The 12365-nt window shown below is 49.6% G+C and overlaps 1 protein-coding gene across 3 annotated transcripts in view; it reads left to right on the top strand.

The window, feature by feature from the left end:
• Window positions 1-8212, top strand: part of LOC146300185 (G patch domain-containing protein 2-like) — a 21963-nt gene extending 13751 nt beyond the window's left edge. For 2 of the 3 annotated variants that reach the window (XM_084681486.1, XM_084681487.1), the window contains exons 9-11: window positions 997-1103; window positions 7159-7216; window positions 7773-8212. In XM_084681486.1, the coding sequence (XP_084537612.1) occupies window positions 997-1103; window positions 7159-7216; window positions 7773-8034 (427 nt within the window). In that variant the 3' untranslated portion in view covers window positions 8035-8212. The remainder of the gene's footprint in view (window positions 1-996; window positions 1104-7158; window positions 7217-7772) is intronic. The other variant, XM_084681488.1, reaches the window with a different exon arrangement.
• The last annotated feature ends 4153 nt before the right edge of the window (window positions 8213-12365 follow it).

Here is a 12365-nt window from a genome sequence, read left to right on the forward strand (position 1 = left end):
AGATGAGACTCTGTGGCTAACCGGGTCTGTTGTGGTCCTGGGAGGGGGCGGCCCTGCCCGTTTGTATAGATGTTGACCACCAGGACAGCAGCTCAGCGTCGCCGTGGACACTGCGTCTGGCTGTCTCGGCGCTGCACGACAGGAGATGGCTCTGCTTCTTTTCCTGTGTGTGTTCTTGTCACTTTCATTCACACTAGCTCATATGCTTCAACTGTCTCTCTCTCTCTCTCTCTCTCTCTCTCTCTGTTTTTCATCCTCACACACACACACACACTCAGGGTCTAAGAGGCACCCCATCATGCTGCTGTTGGCCTGCTCCTCCCACCAGGCAGTAGCGGAGACCTTGACCTTAACTTTACATCCCTGTAATCAGGGTTAGGAGAGGCCATGGGGGTTAGGAGAGGCCATGGGGGCTAGGAGAGGCCAGGGAGGCTGGGAGAGGCCAGGGGGGCTAGGAGAGGCCATGGGGGCTAGGAGAGGCCAGGGGGGCTAGGAGAGGCCATTTGTTTATCTGAACCTGGCCGTGATAGAGAGGCCCAGCCCTCCACACCTCGGTTTTCCATCCACTCCACATTTCCCTTGACTGTGTTTGATCAGAATTCCTACATAGGGATCAGTTTCTTTGAGCACAGCAACACAAATGCATCATTTTTAGAGGCCAGAATTTGCTCCTCGCGGGAAAGTGTGACTTTTAATAATGGTGCTTTTGGATAGAATTGCAGTTTTTAGGAACTATGGCGTCATGGCAACAATCAGTTCTTCTGTGACTTACATTAATCTGCCTTTCTGTCTGTCTGTATCTTTATGTCCATCTGTCTGCTTGTCTTACTATCTAGCTGCCTGTCTAACTATCTACCTGTCTGTCTAACTATCTACCTGTCTGTCTAACTATCTACCTGTCTGTCTAACTATCTACCTGTCTGTCTAACTATCTACCTGTCTGTCTAACTATCTACCTGTCTGTCTAACTATCTACCTGTCTGTCTGCCCGTCTAGATGTCCGGCCGTCCGGCCGTCCTCCAGGCAGCCCAGCCTTCACCTGCTGTGCTCCGGGGACATCAAGAGGAGGAGGAAGACTACCTTCCTGCCCAGCACCTCCTCAGGTACCTGTCTGTCTGCCTAGCACCTCCTCAGGTACCTGTCTGTCTGCCTAGCACCTCCTCAGGTACCTGTCTGTCTGCCTAGCACCTCCTCAGGTACCTGTCTGTCTGCCTAGCTCCACCTCAGGTACCTGTCTGTCTGCCTAGCACCTCCTCAAGTACCTGTCTGTCTGCCTAACACCTCCTCAGGTACCTGTCTGTCTGCCTAGCTCCACCTCAGGTACCTGTCTGTCTGCCTAGCACCTCCTCAGGTACCTGTCTGTCTGCCTAGCACCTCCTCAGGTACCTGTCTGTCTGCCTAGCTCCACCTCAGGTACCTGTCTGTCTGCCTAGCACCTCCTCAGGTACCTGTCTGTCTGCCTAGCACCTCCTCAGGTACCTGTCTGTCTGCCTAGCACCTCCTCAGGTACCTGTCTGTCTGCCTAGCTCCACCTCAGGTACCTGTCTGTCTGCCTAGCACCTCCTCAGGTACCTGTCTGTCTGCCTAGCACCTCCTCAGGTACCTGTCTGTCTGCCTAGCTCCACCTCAGGTACCTGTCTGTCTGCCTAGCACCTCCTCAGGTACCTGTCTGTCTGCCTAGCACCTCCTCAGGTACCTGTCTGTCTGCCTAGCTCCACCTCAGGTACCTGTCTGTCTGCCTAGCACCTCCTCAGGTACCTGTCTGTCTGCCTAGCACCTCCTCAGGTACCTGTCTGTCTGCCTAGCTCCACCTCAGGTACCTGTCTGTCTGCCTAGCACCTCCTCAGGTACCTGTCTGTCTGCCTAGCACCTCCTCAGGTACCTGTCTGTCTGCCTAGCTCCACCTCAGGTACCTGTCTGTCTGCCTAGCACCTCCTCAGGTACCTGTCTGTCTGCCTAGCACCTCCTCAGGTACCTGTCTGTCTGCCTAGCTCCACCTCAGGTACCTGTCTGTCTGCCTAGCACCTCCTCAGGTACCTGTCTGTCTGCCTAGCACCTCCTCAGGTACCTGTCTGTCTGTCTGCCTGCGACGCCTTTCTGACTTCTCTGACCTCCTGAGCTCTCGGGTAAGCTGTCCTGTCTTGACAGCACAGGGTCCTGTCCTACAGCACAGGGTCCTGTCCTACAGCACAGGGTCCTGTCCTACAGCACAGGGTCCTGTCCCCTCTCCCTTCACCTGATATGTGTCTCTGGAACTTTACACGCTGCTACCAAATTGTCTCTCGAGCCCAAATTGCAAGGGCCGCATGTATTTATTTGTCGTCCTAACTGGTCCTTAGATTAGATGTTTTGTAGATGTGTCTGCATGATAACTATGAATAATAGTGCCCACATTTTTTTACAATTATTTTTGTAAACTGATGCCCATGGTTAAAGTGCGTGTGGTTCCGGGTAGGCTTCCAGCAGTGTTATTGTCAGAGCAGGGCTTTGAGCTGAGCTTCCACCAGCCCTCCACCAGCCCTGCAGCCCAGGGAGCAGGCGACCAGGGCTGGGGAGCGGGCACCAGGCTGGGGAGCGGGCACCAGGCAGGGGAGCGGGCACCAGGCTGGGGAGCAGGCACCAGGCTGGGGAGCAGGCACCAGGCTGGGGAGCAGGCACCAGGCTGGGGAGCAGGCCCCAGGCAGGGGAGCGGGCACCAGGCTGGGGAGCAGGCCCCAGGCTGGGGAGCAGGCACCAGGCTGGGGAGCAGGCACCAGGCTGGGGAGCGGGCACCAGGCTGGGGAGCGGGCACCAGGCAGGGGAGCGGGCACCAGGCTGGGGAGCAGGCCCCAGGCAGGGGAGCGGGCACCAGGCTGGGGAGCAGGCCCCAGGCAGGGGAGCGGGCACCAGGCTGGGGAGCAGGCCCCAGGCAGGGGAGCGGGCACCAGGCTGGGGAGCAGGCACCAGGCTGGGGAGCAGGCACCAGGCAGGGGAGCGGGCACCAGGCTGGGGAACAGGCACCAGGCTGGAGGTGGGATCCTCACGTTTGGGCTGGCTGAGCTGCCTGTTTTCATTAGACTGATGGCTTGGGGCTCTGCTTCTTTGCCGGATTGAAATCTGAATTGGTTCGTCCACCTCTTCGCCCACGTCCCCTCTCCTGCAGACGCTGTTTGTCATTTAAATAACAAATGCCGGAGCTTCCCTGATTTAGTGAGGGCTGCTGGCCTCTGATGTATATTAATATTGCTGCACAGTGCACTGTACCTGGCTCCATCATTCATTTGGATAAAAGAGGAGGAATTTAAAAACAGCCAGTGCTTTACTGGGATACAGATTGCATCCATTTATTGCACTGAGTGATGGTATGGCCACAGACTCTGTCCTTCACCTCACCAGCGATCAGATCCACTTCCCATAAAACTAAAACAAGATTCACCCCTGCCCCCTGGAGAGGGGGCCCAGGAGGGTTGGGTTCTCCTACCCTCCAGGAGGGGACCAATAGAGGAGGCCCTACAGAAGGGGGAAGGGAGGCTCTCAGCATCGTAGACAGGTCTAGACAGGTCTAGACAGTCAGGGATCCAACACAATACGTCAAGTAGTGAGAGCAACATCTCATTAGAACCATATTTCTGGTTTTATTTGACTTGGACTCATTAAGTCAGTTTTTATTTGGAGATCCTTTTAAATGTATTGATTATTAACGATTGAAAGACAATTAGCTAATTATTATAAAAGAAATTCAAAAACGAAAATTTCACTAGTATACATTATTCTTCAAGTATTATTTCCAGACGTTTTCAAGGAACTGCTGTTTCTGTGGTGCATGCATGAAGCAGCTTTTTCCTGTGTCTGGGGCCCCGTGTTCACAGTGATTTATCATGCAGCCCCTGTCATCCAATGTCAGTTTCTGCTGCTGCAGCCGCTCTGTATAAATCTGGACCTTGCTCCATGCTGCACCCTGCCTCATCTAGGGAACGTCACACCACACACATTCATTCTAGAGCAGTGGTTCCCAATCCTGGTCCTCGGGCCTCCCTGCCCTGCATGTTTTAGATGCTTCCCTGCTCCAACACACCTGATTCCAATGAATGGGTCGTTATCTAGTAATGCAGAAACCTGCTAACGACCATTCATTTGAATCAGGTGTGTTGGAACAAGGAAACATCTAAAACATGCAGGGCAGGGAGGTCCGAGGACCAGGATTGGGAACCCCTGTTCTAGGGGATGTTACCTTTTCTAAGCGTTTTCTTCTGTCTAATCGCAAAGGTTTTCGCTCACATTTCATTTAAACATGTTAAACAAATAAATAATATTAACTACTATACTAACCGAGAGTGAGGTCATGCCGGGAAATATCAAACTGAGGCTGGAACGTATCGACCGAGCGATAGCGTGGTCGATACGGCAAAACCGAGGTTTGATATTTCCCGGCAAGACCGAACGGTCGAGGTTAGTAAGTAGTTTATTATATGGCATTTTTAGCTTATTTTCATTTTTTTAAAGAAAATAACAGGTACCTCTAATTGTAGCTAGCTCTCAAGTCTTCTCACGCTGTGTTTCATGTGTTGCTTAGCAACTCATTACTTTTGATAGAAAGCGGACAACATGGTTCTGCTAAAATGACTTTCATTTCAACACAAAATAACGACACAAGTGATTCAAAGAGTCTAGTCTTCATCCTCACTTTCGATGACAAATCTTTTCAGCATCATCTGGATAGTAAAACTCAGCAGCTGACTCGTCGATATTGCTCATTTTGAAGATGACGTCAGAGGACAATAAGAATACTTTTCAGACCGCGGTCAATACGCGGCTGGCATGACTACCCATTAGCCAATCAGAAAGCTCGTACCGTCGTTGCCATATAATAATACACCTTAATATCTACGCTGATATTCATCCTGTCTGTGTAAAAAAAAAAAAAAAAAAACATTCTTCTGGAAAACACCTATTTGAATTTGATTCGAGTTCATTTATTAGTATTGTTTGCCCTGGGTGGGCCAGGATTCCATCGTATACAAGCCAAGTTAGCATCTCTGTTGCCCGCAGCGTGAGTGACTTCGCCTGAGGAAGAGTGTGTGTGTTAGTGGGTGATTTGGTACTCTGTAATCAGGAGTGAAAATGGTGTGGATCAGAAGGTGTCTCCCAGGAGTCTGGGGGGAATTGCCCAGGCGGTACCCAGCTGTTTCTCTGTTTTCCAGCTTCACCCTTTTAGCACTTACCAGCTCAGTGTTGAAGCTGGCTGTGAAACAACTTATCAAGCCAGGTACCTGTTTGGATTAGATGACCACCCCACTTCTCAGGCTCAAATTGGCCGTTCTCTGCTTCTCTCACCACCATCAATCCAACAACAGAAAACGACAACCACTCTTCACAGGAAATAGAACAGAGCGTCAGTGCTAGTCCAGGTCTGGTCCTCCGTGTTTCGGAAAAAAAAATAAAAAATGTTTTCCTCTTCTTCTTGTGTGAGTGCAATAAATACATTCAAATGTATTTGTATCGTGCACAGGTCAGGTCAGGGATTAATGATGTATTCCTGCTCTCTGCATGTCTGACACCTTTTATTTTTTCTTCTTTTTTTTCGGTTTAAAGAGATAAAACATGGCGTGGCTGAACCGGTGTGTGAAGATCCTGATGGATTTTAATCCCCTCTTGTCTCACAAGCAGACTAATTAATTATTGCCGTTTCCCCCCTCCCCCGCTGTCTTGAACAATGCCCTTCATCTTCATCTATAATAAGGGATGAAGGATGATAATAAGCTCTAATTCGTTCTTGTATACCCTGCCTGCACTTTTTACCAGAAGTCGCGGTATGTTGGTTAGCACTTCTAGCCATTGTTTGAATTTGAACCTTTATGGATGTCATGTTACCTTAAGATGAGAGTATTAAGAGTACCCTCCAACAGGGCTGTAGGGTTCCTGATATGTGTCCCACACACTTTTTGAAAATGGCTGGGTGCTGGGTGGCTGGGTGCTGGGTGGCTGGGTGGCTGGTGGCTGGGTGCTGGGTGTCTGGGTGGCTGGGTGCTGGGTGTCTGGGTGGCTGGGTGCTGGGTGGCTGGGTGCTGGGTGGCTGGGTGGCTGGGTGGCTGGAGCGTCAGCGGGGCCAGTGTGTGACAGATCACCTGCGTCGGAGGCCCTGCGTGTTCCTAGCCTCCGCTGCGTCCAGCCTCCTCTCATTAATGCCCGGCCTGGCTCCAGCGCCGTGTGGCAGCACAAGACAAATAACGCCACCACTCAGCCATCACTTCTGCTGACAGAAATGCAGCCCACTGCACTATTCTGCCCTCTCTCGCTCCCCTCCGCTCCCCTCTGGCGTCCTTCAAAACCCCCTCTTCCACCTCCTCCACCCAGCTCACCTGCCCTGGCTGCCTTGGCTGTACTGGTGGTGCTGGTGGAGGTGGTGGAGGTGGGATGGAAACAAAGACATGATCCCAGGGGCTGGATAGCACTGTTTAGTGGATTATCTTATCTGGCATAAGGTTTATAGGGTTTGAGATTGGATCTGAAAAAAGAGCATTGACTAATGTCCGCATCGGATTATGTTTTATATCAACTGTGATAATTACCTCCGTAATTGATCCTTGAATCCACCGACTGGCCCGGTCAGGCATGCCTCGCTGATCCCCATCGTCCTAACAGGGCTAGCCTTCCAACCCTCCCACAACTGGGTGGATTTGAAAGTCCCCTTTGGTCGCGTGAAATAGATGGATTCAGCTCGTACGGTGAAAAAACACAAAGGCTAATCATTAAAGAGCTATTCAGGCCTGCTCATTTCACTGTGGGAATCAGCAGGGCCATTACTGTCAATGTGTAATTAGCTGATTAATAAACAGGGGGAGTTTCTGGCTCCAGGAAATGCTGTAATGATTGTTTTTAGAGAACATCACATGAGAGGGTATTAATATGGAAAGAAGGTTCCCATTCAGCTACCCGTCATTGCTCTATATGAGCACACGGGAATCTCACACTGACTCCAAACGTTTCCCTCAGATCCACTTCATTGTTCTCTCATGACACATTGAGTGACATTAGATGCTCTTGCTGTATCTGGGACAAGCGCTGCAGTTTGACATCCATTTTATATGATGTTTTATATTTGCTATTTTGTATTTGTTTTATATATATAAAAAAATATTATATGATTGAATTACTAATCCTTGTGATTTGTCATTTTAGTGTTCCATCTGGATATTCTACTATGTTCTTTACCATCAGTAGAACCCCTAGAATGTAGGTCAGTAGCTCTCGCTATGTTTCAACCATTACAGCTGAGGGTTTGGGTCCAACAGTTAGTCATCATTCCCTCCAGAAATATTAATCAGTGATCTTGCCCGCTGGATCAGTTTGAGGGAGAAGTCATCTGGAAAGAGGTACAAGCAGATAGAATGGAAAAGAGCACAATCACATGCCAGTGAAGGCTGTAATGCCTAATCCTTTGAGACAGCCCAGAGCCACAATGTCACTTCTAGTTCCTGTGTACTCCGGGTCTGCCTCTCAAAATGTCTGTGTGACCGCCGCTAACTTTGGAGAGACCAACAGAGATTGATTTATTAACGGAAAGAAGGGGAAAGGAGAACAGATATTAGAGGGACCATTGTATTTTTGTTACCCTTTCTCTGTAGATTCATTTGGTGCCCTCAGAGACTAAGTTTAAAAGGTGAAAAACCATCATGTGAAATGTTATAGTTTAATCAAAAGTTATTACAAATTCTCTTGTTCTCCATCTTAATTTCAAAGACTCTTAGCTTACTTTCGAACTAACTAGCTTCAACTTTTCTGTTTCCCTCCAGTATGCATCCCCTTCCTGAAAGATGTCCTGAGAGAAGAGATGCCGGCCTCCACCCCAGCCTCCACCCCAGCCTCCACTCCGGCCTCCACTCCGGCCTCCATCCCGGCTGCCCCAGTAACAGGGCCAGGGGCCTCCACTCCGGCCTCCATCCCGGCTGCCCCAGTAACAGGGCCAGGGGCCTCCACCCCGTCCTCCACCCCGGCCTCCACCCCGGCCTCCATCCCGGCTGCCCCAGTAACAGGGCCAGGGGCCTCCACCCTTGATCAGTTGTGCTCTTCCAGCCCTTAACAGCAGCAGGAGGTTAGGAGAGTGACATTCCCAGCTTGGCTGGTGGACGGAGGCCCTATTGGGACAAATTAAGAGACATGGCTTAAACTCCTCCTGCTGAGTGGGATTTTTGAGAAGGAAAAATATTAAATATATCAAGTAATGCATGGGTTACTCTCAGAATCAGCTTTGTGCTGCTACATCAAATCTTTCCAGCAAGTATTTAAAGGACGAAAAATGTTAATGCAATCAAGCCTGGCTAATCACTCCCATAGCCAGCCGTCCTCTTGAGAATGAAAGTCAGCGTGGAAGGCTTGGCGCTCGTAGACTCCTGCCTCAGCTCCAGGACCATCTCCAGGCCTCCTGCTCCCACTAAGGACCAACAATTATGACCTCGTTGAGAAGCCCCGCATTTGTCAGCAGGGACACCGAAATCACGGTCGGGGGTTGGACTGGCTGGGAGGGCTGGTCCGCCGTTAGCCTGCGAGAGTTTAGCCAACAAGTTAGCGTAGAACTGCCTAGCAAGCTTACAGATGTTAGAGCATCGGAAAGTTTTGCTACCTCATGCTGCTGCAAGGTTCACAGAGGCAACCACTGATGGAGCGTGCGCTCAAAGAACAGGCGTCCTATTAGCATGGATTTGAAAAGCTACACTCGCTACAAAGGCTGTGATTAGCACATGACAGAGGGGCAGCGCTTGTGGTCCTTGGAGGTTCCCCTCTGTTTTCCTCAACTCACCTTCTATATTTAAATCTCCCTCAACACATTCATGTTCAAGGCCAGCTGCAAATCTGTTTTAAACACCGGGGGTGGATTGCTTGTTTTCACTGCCGGGAGAGCAATGAGAAGAAGCAGGGGTTTAGAGAGAGAGAGACTGTGGAGGAGGAGGGTGGGGGGGGGGGGAGAGGAGAGGAGATGGGAGGAGGGGTGGGGGGGGGGAAGGAGATGGGAGGAGGTGTTGAGGGGACGGGAGGCAGGGAAAGAGGAGAGCCTAATTTACAATCATCTTGCCCATGTCTAATGTGGCAAAGAGACCTTGTGACTGTTGTGAGACGACCACCCTAACCCTGCCTGGTGAGGTATCACCTGGAACTGAGGGCAGAGGGCTCAGGGCAGAGGGAAGTGGGCAGAGGGCTCAGGGCAGAGGGCAGTGGGCAGAGGGCTCAGGGCAGAGGGCAGTGGGCAGTGGGCAGAGGGCTCAGGGCAGAGGGCAGTGGGCAGAGGGCACAGCCAGGACATTCCCAGTGGACACCACACCTTCTGTTTGGATTTAAGGCACTGGATGCATCATAGCTACTTGTATGTTGATAAGATTTTGAAAATACATCTTAAAAAAGAAAATATATATTTAACACAGCAAACTTTTTTTTTTGTGTATGTATTTTTTTACACATCAGATGTGTCCAGTAAGTAACTCTATATGTTCCCTGATCCTTCAGAATCTATATTCAATAAGAAACATGAGACGTGCACAGAACGATCACGTTAAATTGCCACAGATTTATAAATTAGTGTGAGTTATAGTTCTCCAATCATTCTTTCGGAGAAGCCTTTATGTGATCATGTCGTAGTGGCCTGACATTTATAAATGCTGTGTGTGCACACTCATCTAAATGGATGCTTCTCCCAAGACATCCTGCCACAGGAATCAGTCACAGCCAGCCCCTCCCAGGCTCCCCCCCCCCTCCCAGGCTGGCTGTCAGGGCCTAGAGGAGGGGGGGGGGATCCAGCTGTCGTCCCTGGAGTGAGGCTCTGGTAGGGGGCCTCACACCTCACACACACCCTGCGCTGCACTGCATCTGCAGCGCGGGCTAGCTAGCCGCAGTGTCCGTGCGTCTCGTTACGAAGGGTGCATGTGTGTCGCTGTCTCCTGTGTGTGTGTGTGTGTCGGTGTCTCCTGTGTGTGTGTGTGTGTCGCTGTCTCCTGTGTGTGTGTGTGTGTGTGTCATGGTGCCAGAGAATCGACTGACAGGAAGGAACGTTCAGATCAAGTTTCCTCGACGCCTCACTCACCTGCTTCCATGGTAATTAGCGGTCGCCATGGAGACGTCCTTATCCAGGGCGTACGCTCAAAAAATGAATTTCCAATGACCAGGAAGTAGGGGGAAATGGTTTCGGTGCGCCCCAATCGCCCTGTTACAGTTAAGGAATCCTGCGGGCTGGTACCGTTCATATTTCATCCAGGGTAAAGATTACCTGTCAGGCCCACGGGAGATGTATTGATCTGTTTTCCTTTTTCCGGCAGCAATCACCTGACAAAGGCACCTAGGAGGCGAGTGAATGAGTGATGCCTTGGCCGTCTGCTTCTGTAGGGGGCTCCCACTGTCCACGGATGTAGGGGGGGGGAGAGAGAGGGTGAAGGGGCGGGGGGGAGGAAATAATGTAGTCATAAACTCTGGGTGAACCTGCTGTGTGAATAGGCAGAGCAGGCTCCCCTGTGGGGTCAGGGGTCACGGGAGAGCACGTGTTTTGGGGACCATCTTGTTGTTGTGAAGGATGGGCTCCGTGCCTTCTGCCTGATGCTGGACAGCACACCTTATTGTCCCTGCTGACAAATGCATTTGTTTTGGGGGCGGCATCGGTCGGCTATCTGTGATTGGTCACCGTGAGTTGATCCGTTTGATTTGCTTTGTCGTGATTCGTCCTTCAAGAGGATGTGATCTGTAACAGACCAGACCAGGAAGTGTCATCTTGACTTGTGTTCCAAGCCGAGCCTGGCTATGTCTCTCTCTGGCTCCTGCTGGATCATTCAGCACTACCAAGGATCAATACATCTCCCATTATTAGGCCCATATTTCTCGGCATCACGAGGTGATTTATATACATCAGTCTTCCAACGTGTTGATGTGAACCATGAAACCTTTAACTCAACCCTTACCATGATTATATTGCACTTCATTCAGTAACTTTGTCCGTTCGGCGATAATGTAGATGACAATAAGTACATTGCAATTATCGAAATGATGTATAATTATTGTATGTTGATTACATGTAGTGTTGTAGATACTGTATGTACAAATCACTAAACTATCTCGTATCTGTGAGGTCATTTTCAGGGTTTTATGATGTCACTTGTGTTCGGAGGCAGCTACCCCATACGACACGTTGCACAAATAGCATCTTATCTTAGTTGTTATCTTTCTGTTTAATAGCTGTAGAAGCATGCCTAATTGCATTGCTAATGATCTAAAGAGGATTACTCTCCTTTAACAGGCCTGCATGGTGTCTCATTGCTACATCTGCTCTACAATGGGCTCCATTCAATCAAACCCCCTTTGTAGTAGTTGTGCGGTAAATTGTCACAGTCAGACAAGACCACAGCTTTTTATAAGGAACTCAAAAAAGTGTTCCACACAAAAAAATATAGAGAGATATATAGATATATATAAACATTATGTTTACATAATACACATAATGTGTATTAAACATGGAGTAGTTGTAGCACAAGCACTGCAATGTTGGCTTTGCTTGAGTCCCGTGTATATGTATGCACCTTTGTCGAACCTCATGATAGATCTTATGTTAACTTTTGTAACGTTGGACATGTGGTGTTCATTCCCACACGTGTGTTTGCTGTGCGTTTCCAGTATTTGGATCCCAAAGGTTGTAACTGAGTTTTGTTTAATAAATGCACAAAAAAAAACTTAGTTGTTTCATAAGTTATTTGTAAAACAGTGTGGTTTGAATGCCTGCTGTGTGACTGTGGTTCAACTGGATGTTAGTAGATGTCAGATGTAGTTCTTCAGGCCCAGGTGCTTGTTTATAAGCATTGGTTACTAAGCAATAAGGCTTTAGTAAGTTAGTAAGTCTTAATAACACAAATTAATGTTAATAAGCATCTTATGAGGACCTTATTGCCCATTAACGAATGTTTATTACAAGCACCTGAATCTAAACTCCCACACCCTTGTTGGTTCGCAGTAGGGGAGCCCCAGTCTGACTTGAGGACCCCCAGCGAACCTGTGGACATTATCAACAGATCCCCCGCTGTTAATCTAGCTGCTGGGTGGGTGAAGGAGTGTGCTGTTACTCTTCCAGGTGTCGAGAGCTGAAGCAATCCTCTCACCAGTGGTCCACAGTTACCAATCACATCATCAGCTGTCTGGAGCCCCCAGCAGCCTCCTTTCCCCCAGATTGATGGAGAAATGGAGGAAAAATCAATGGTTTCCTCCCGTCAGAAAGAGCCAGCTCTGTCATGTTTAGGAGTTTGATGTTCGGCGGCGCGGCTTGCAGTCCCTCGGTGCCGCTGTCTTGGGGACGGAAAGCACTGGTAGAACATTCTGGCGAGGCTCTAAGTGGATTTGGTGAAATCTCTCCAACGACCCAT

Source organism: Hypomesus nipponensis, chromosome 3 (genome assembly GCF_054491055.1).
Source record: "Hypomesus nipponensis isolate SF chromosome 3, ASM5449105v1, whole genome shotgun sequence".
Taxonomy (NCBI): Eukaryota; Metazoa; Chordata; class Actinopteri; order Osmeriformes; family Osmeridae; genus Hypomesus; species Hypomesus nipponensis.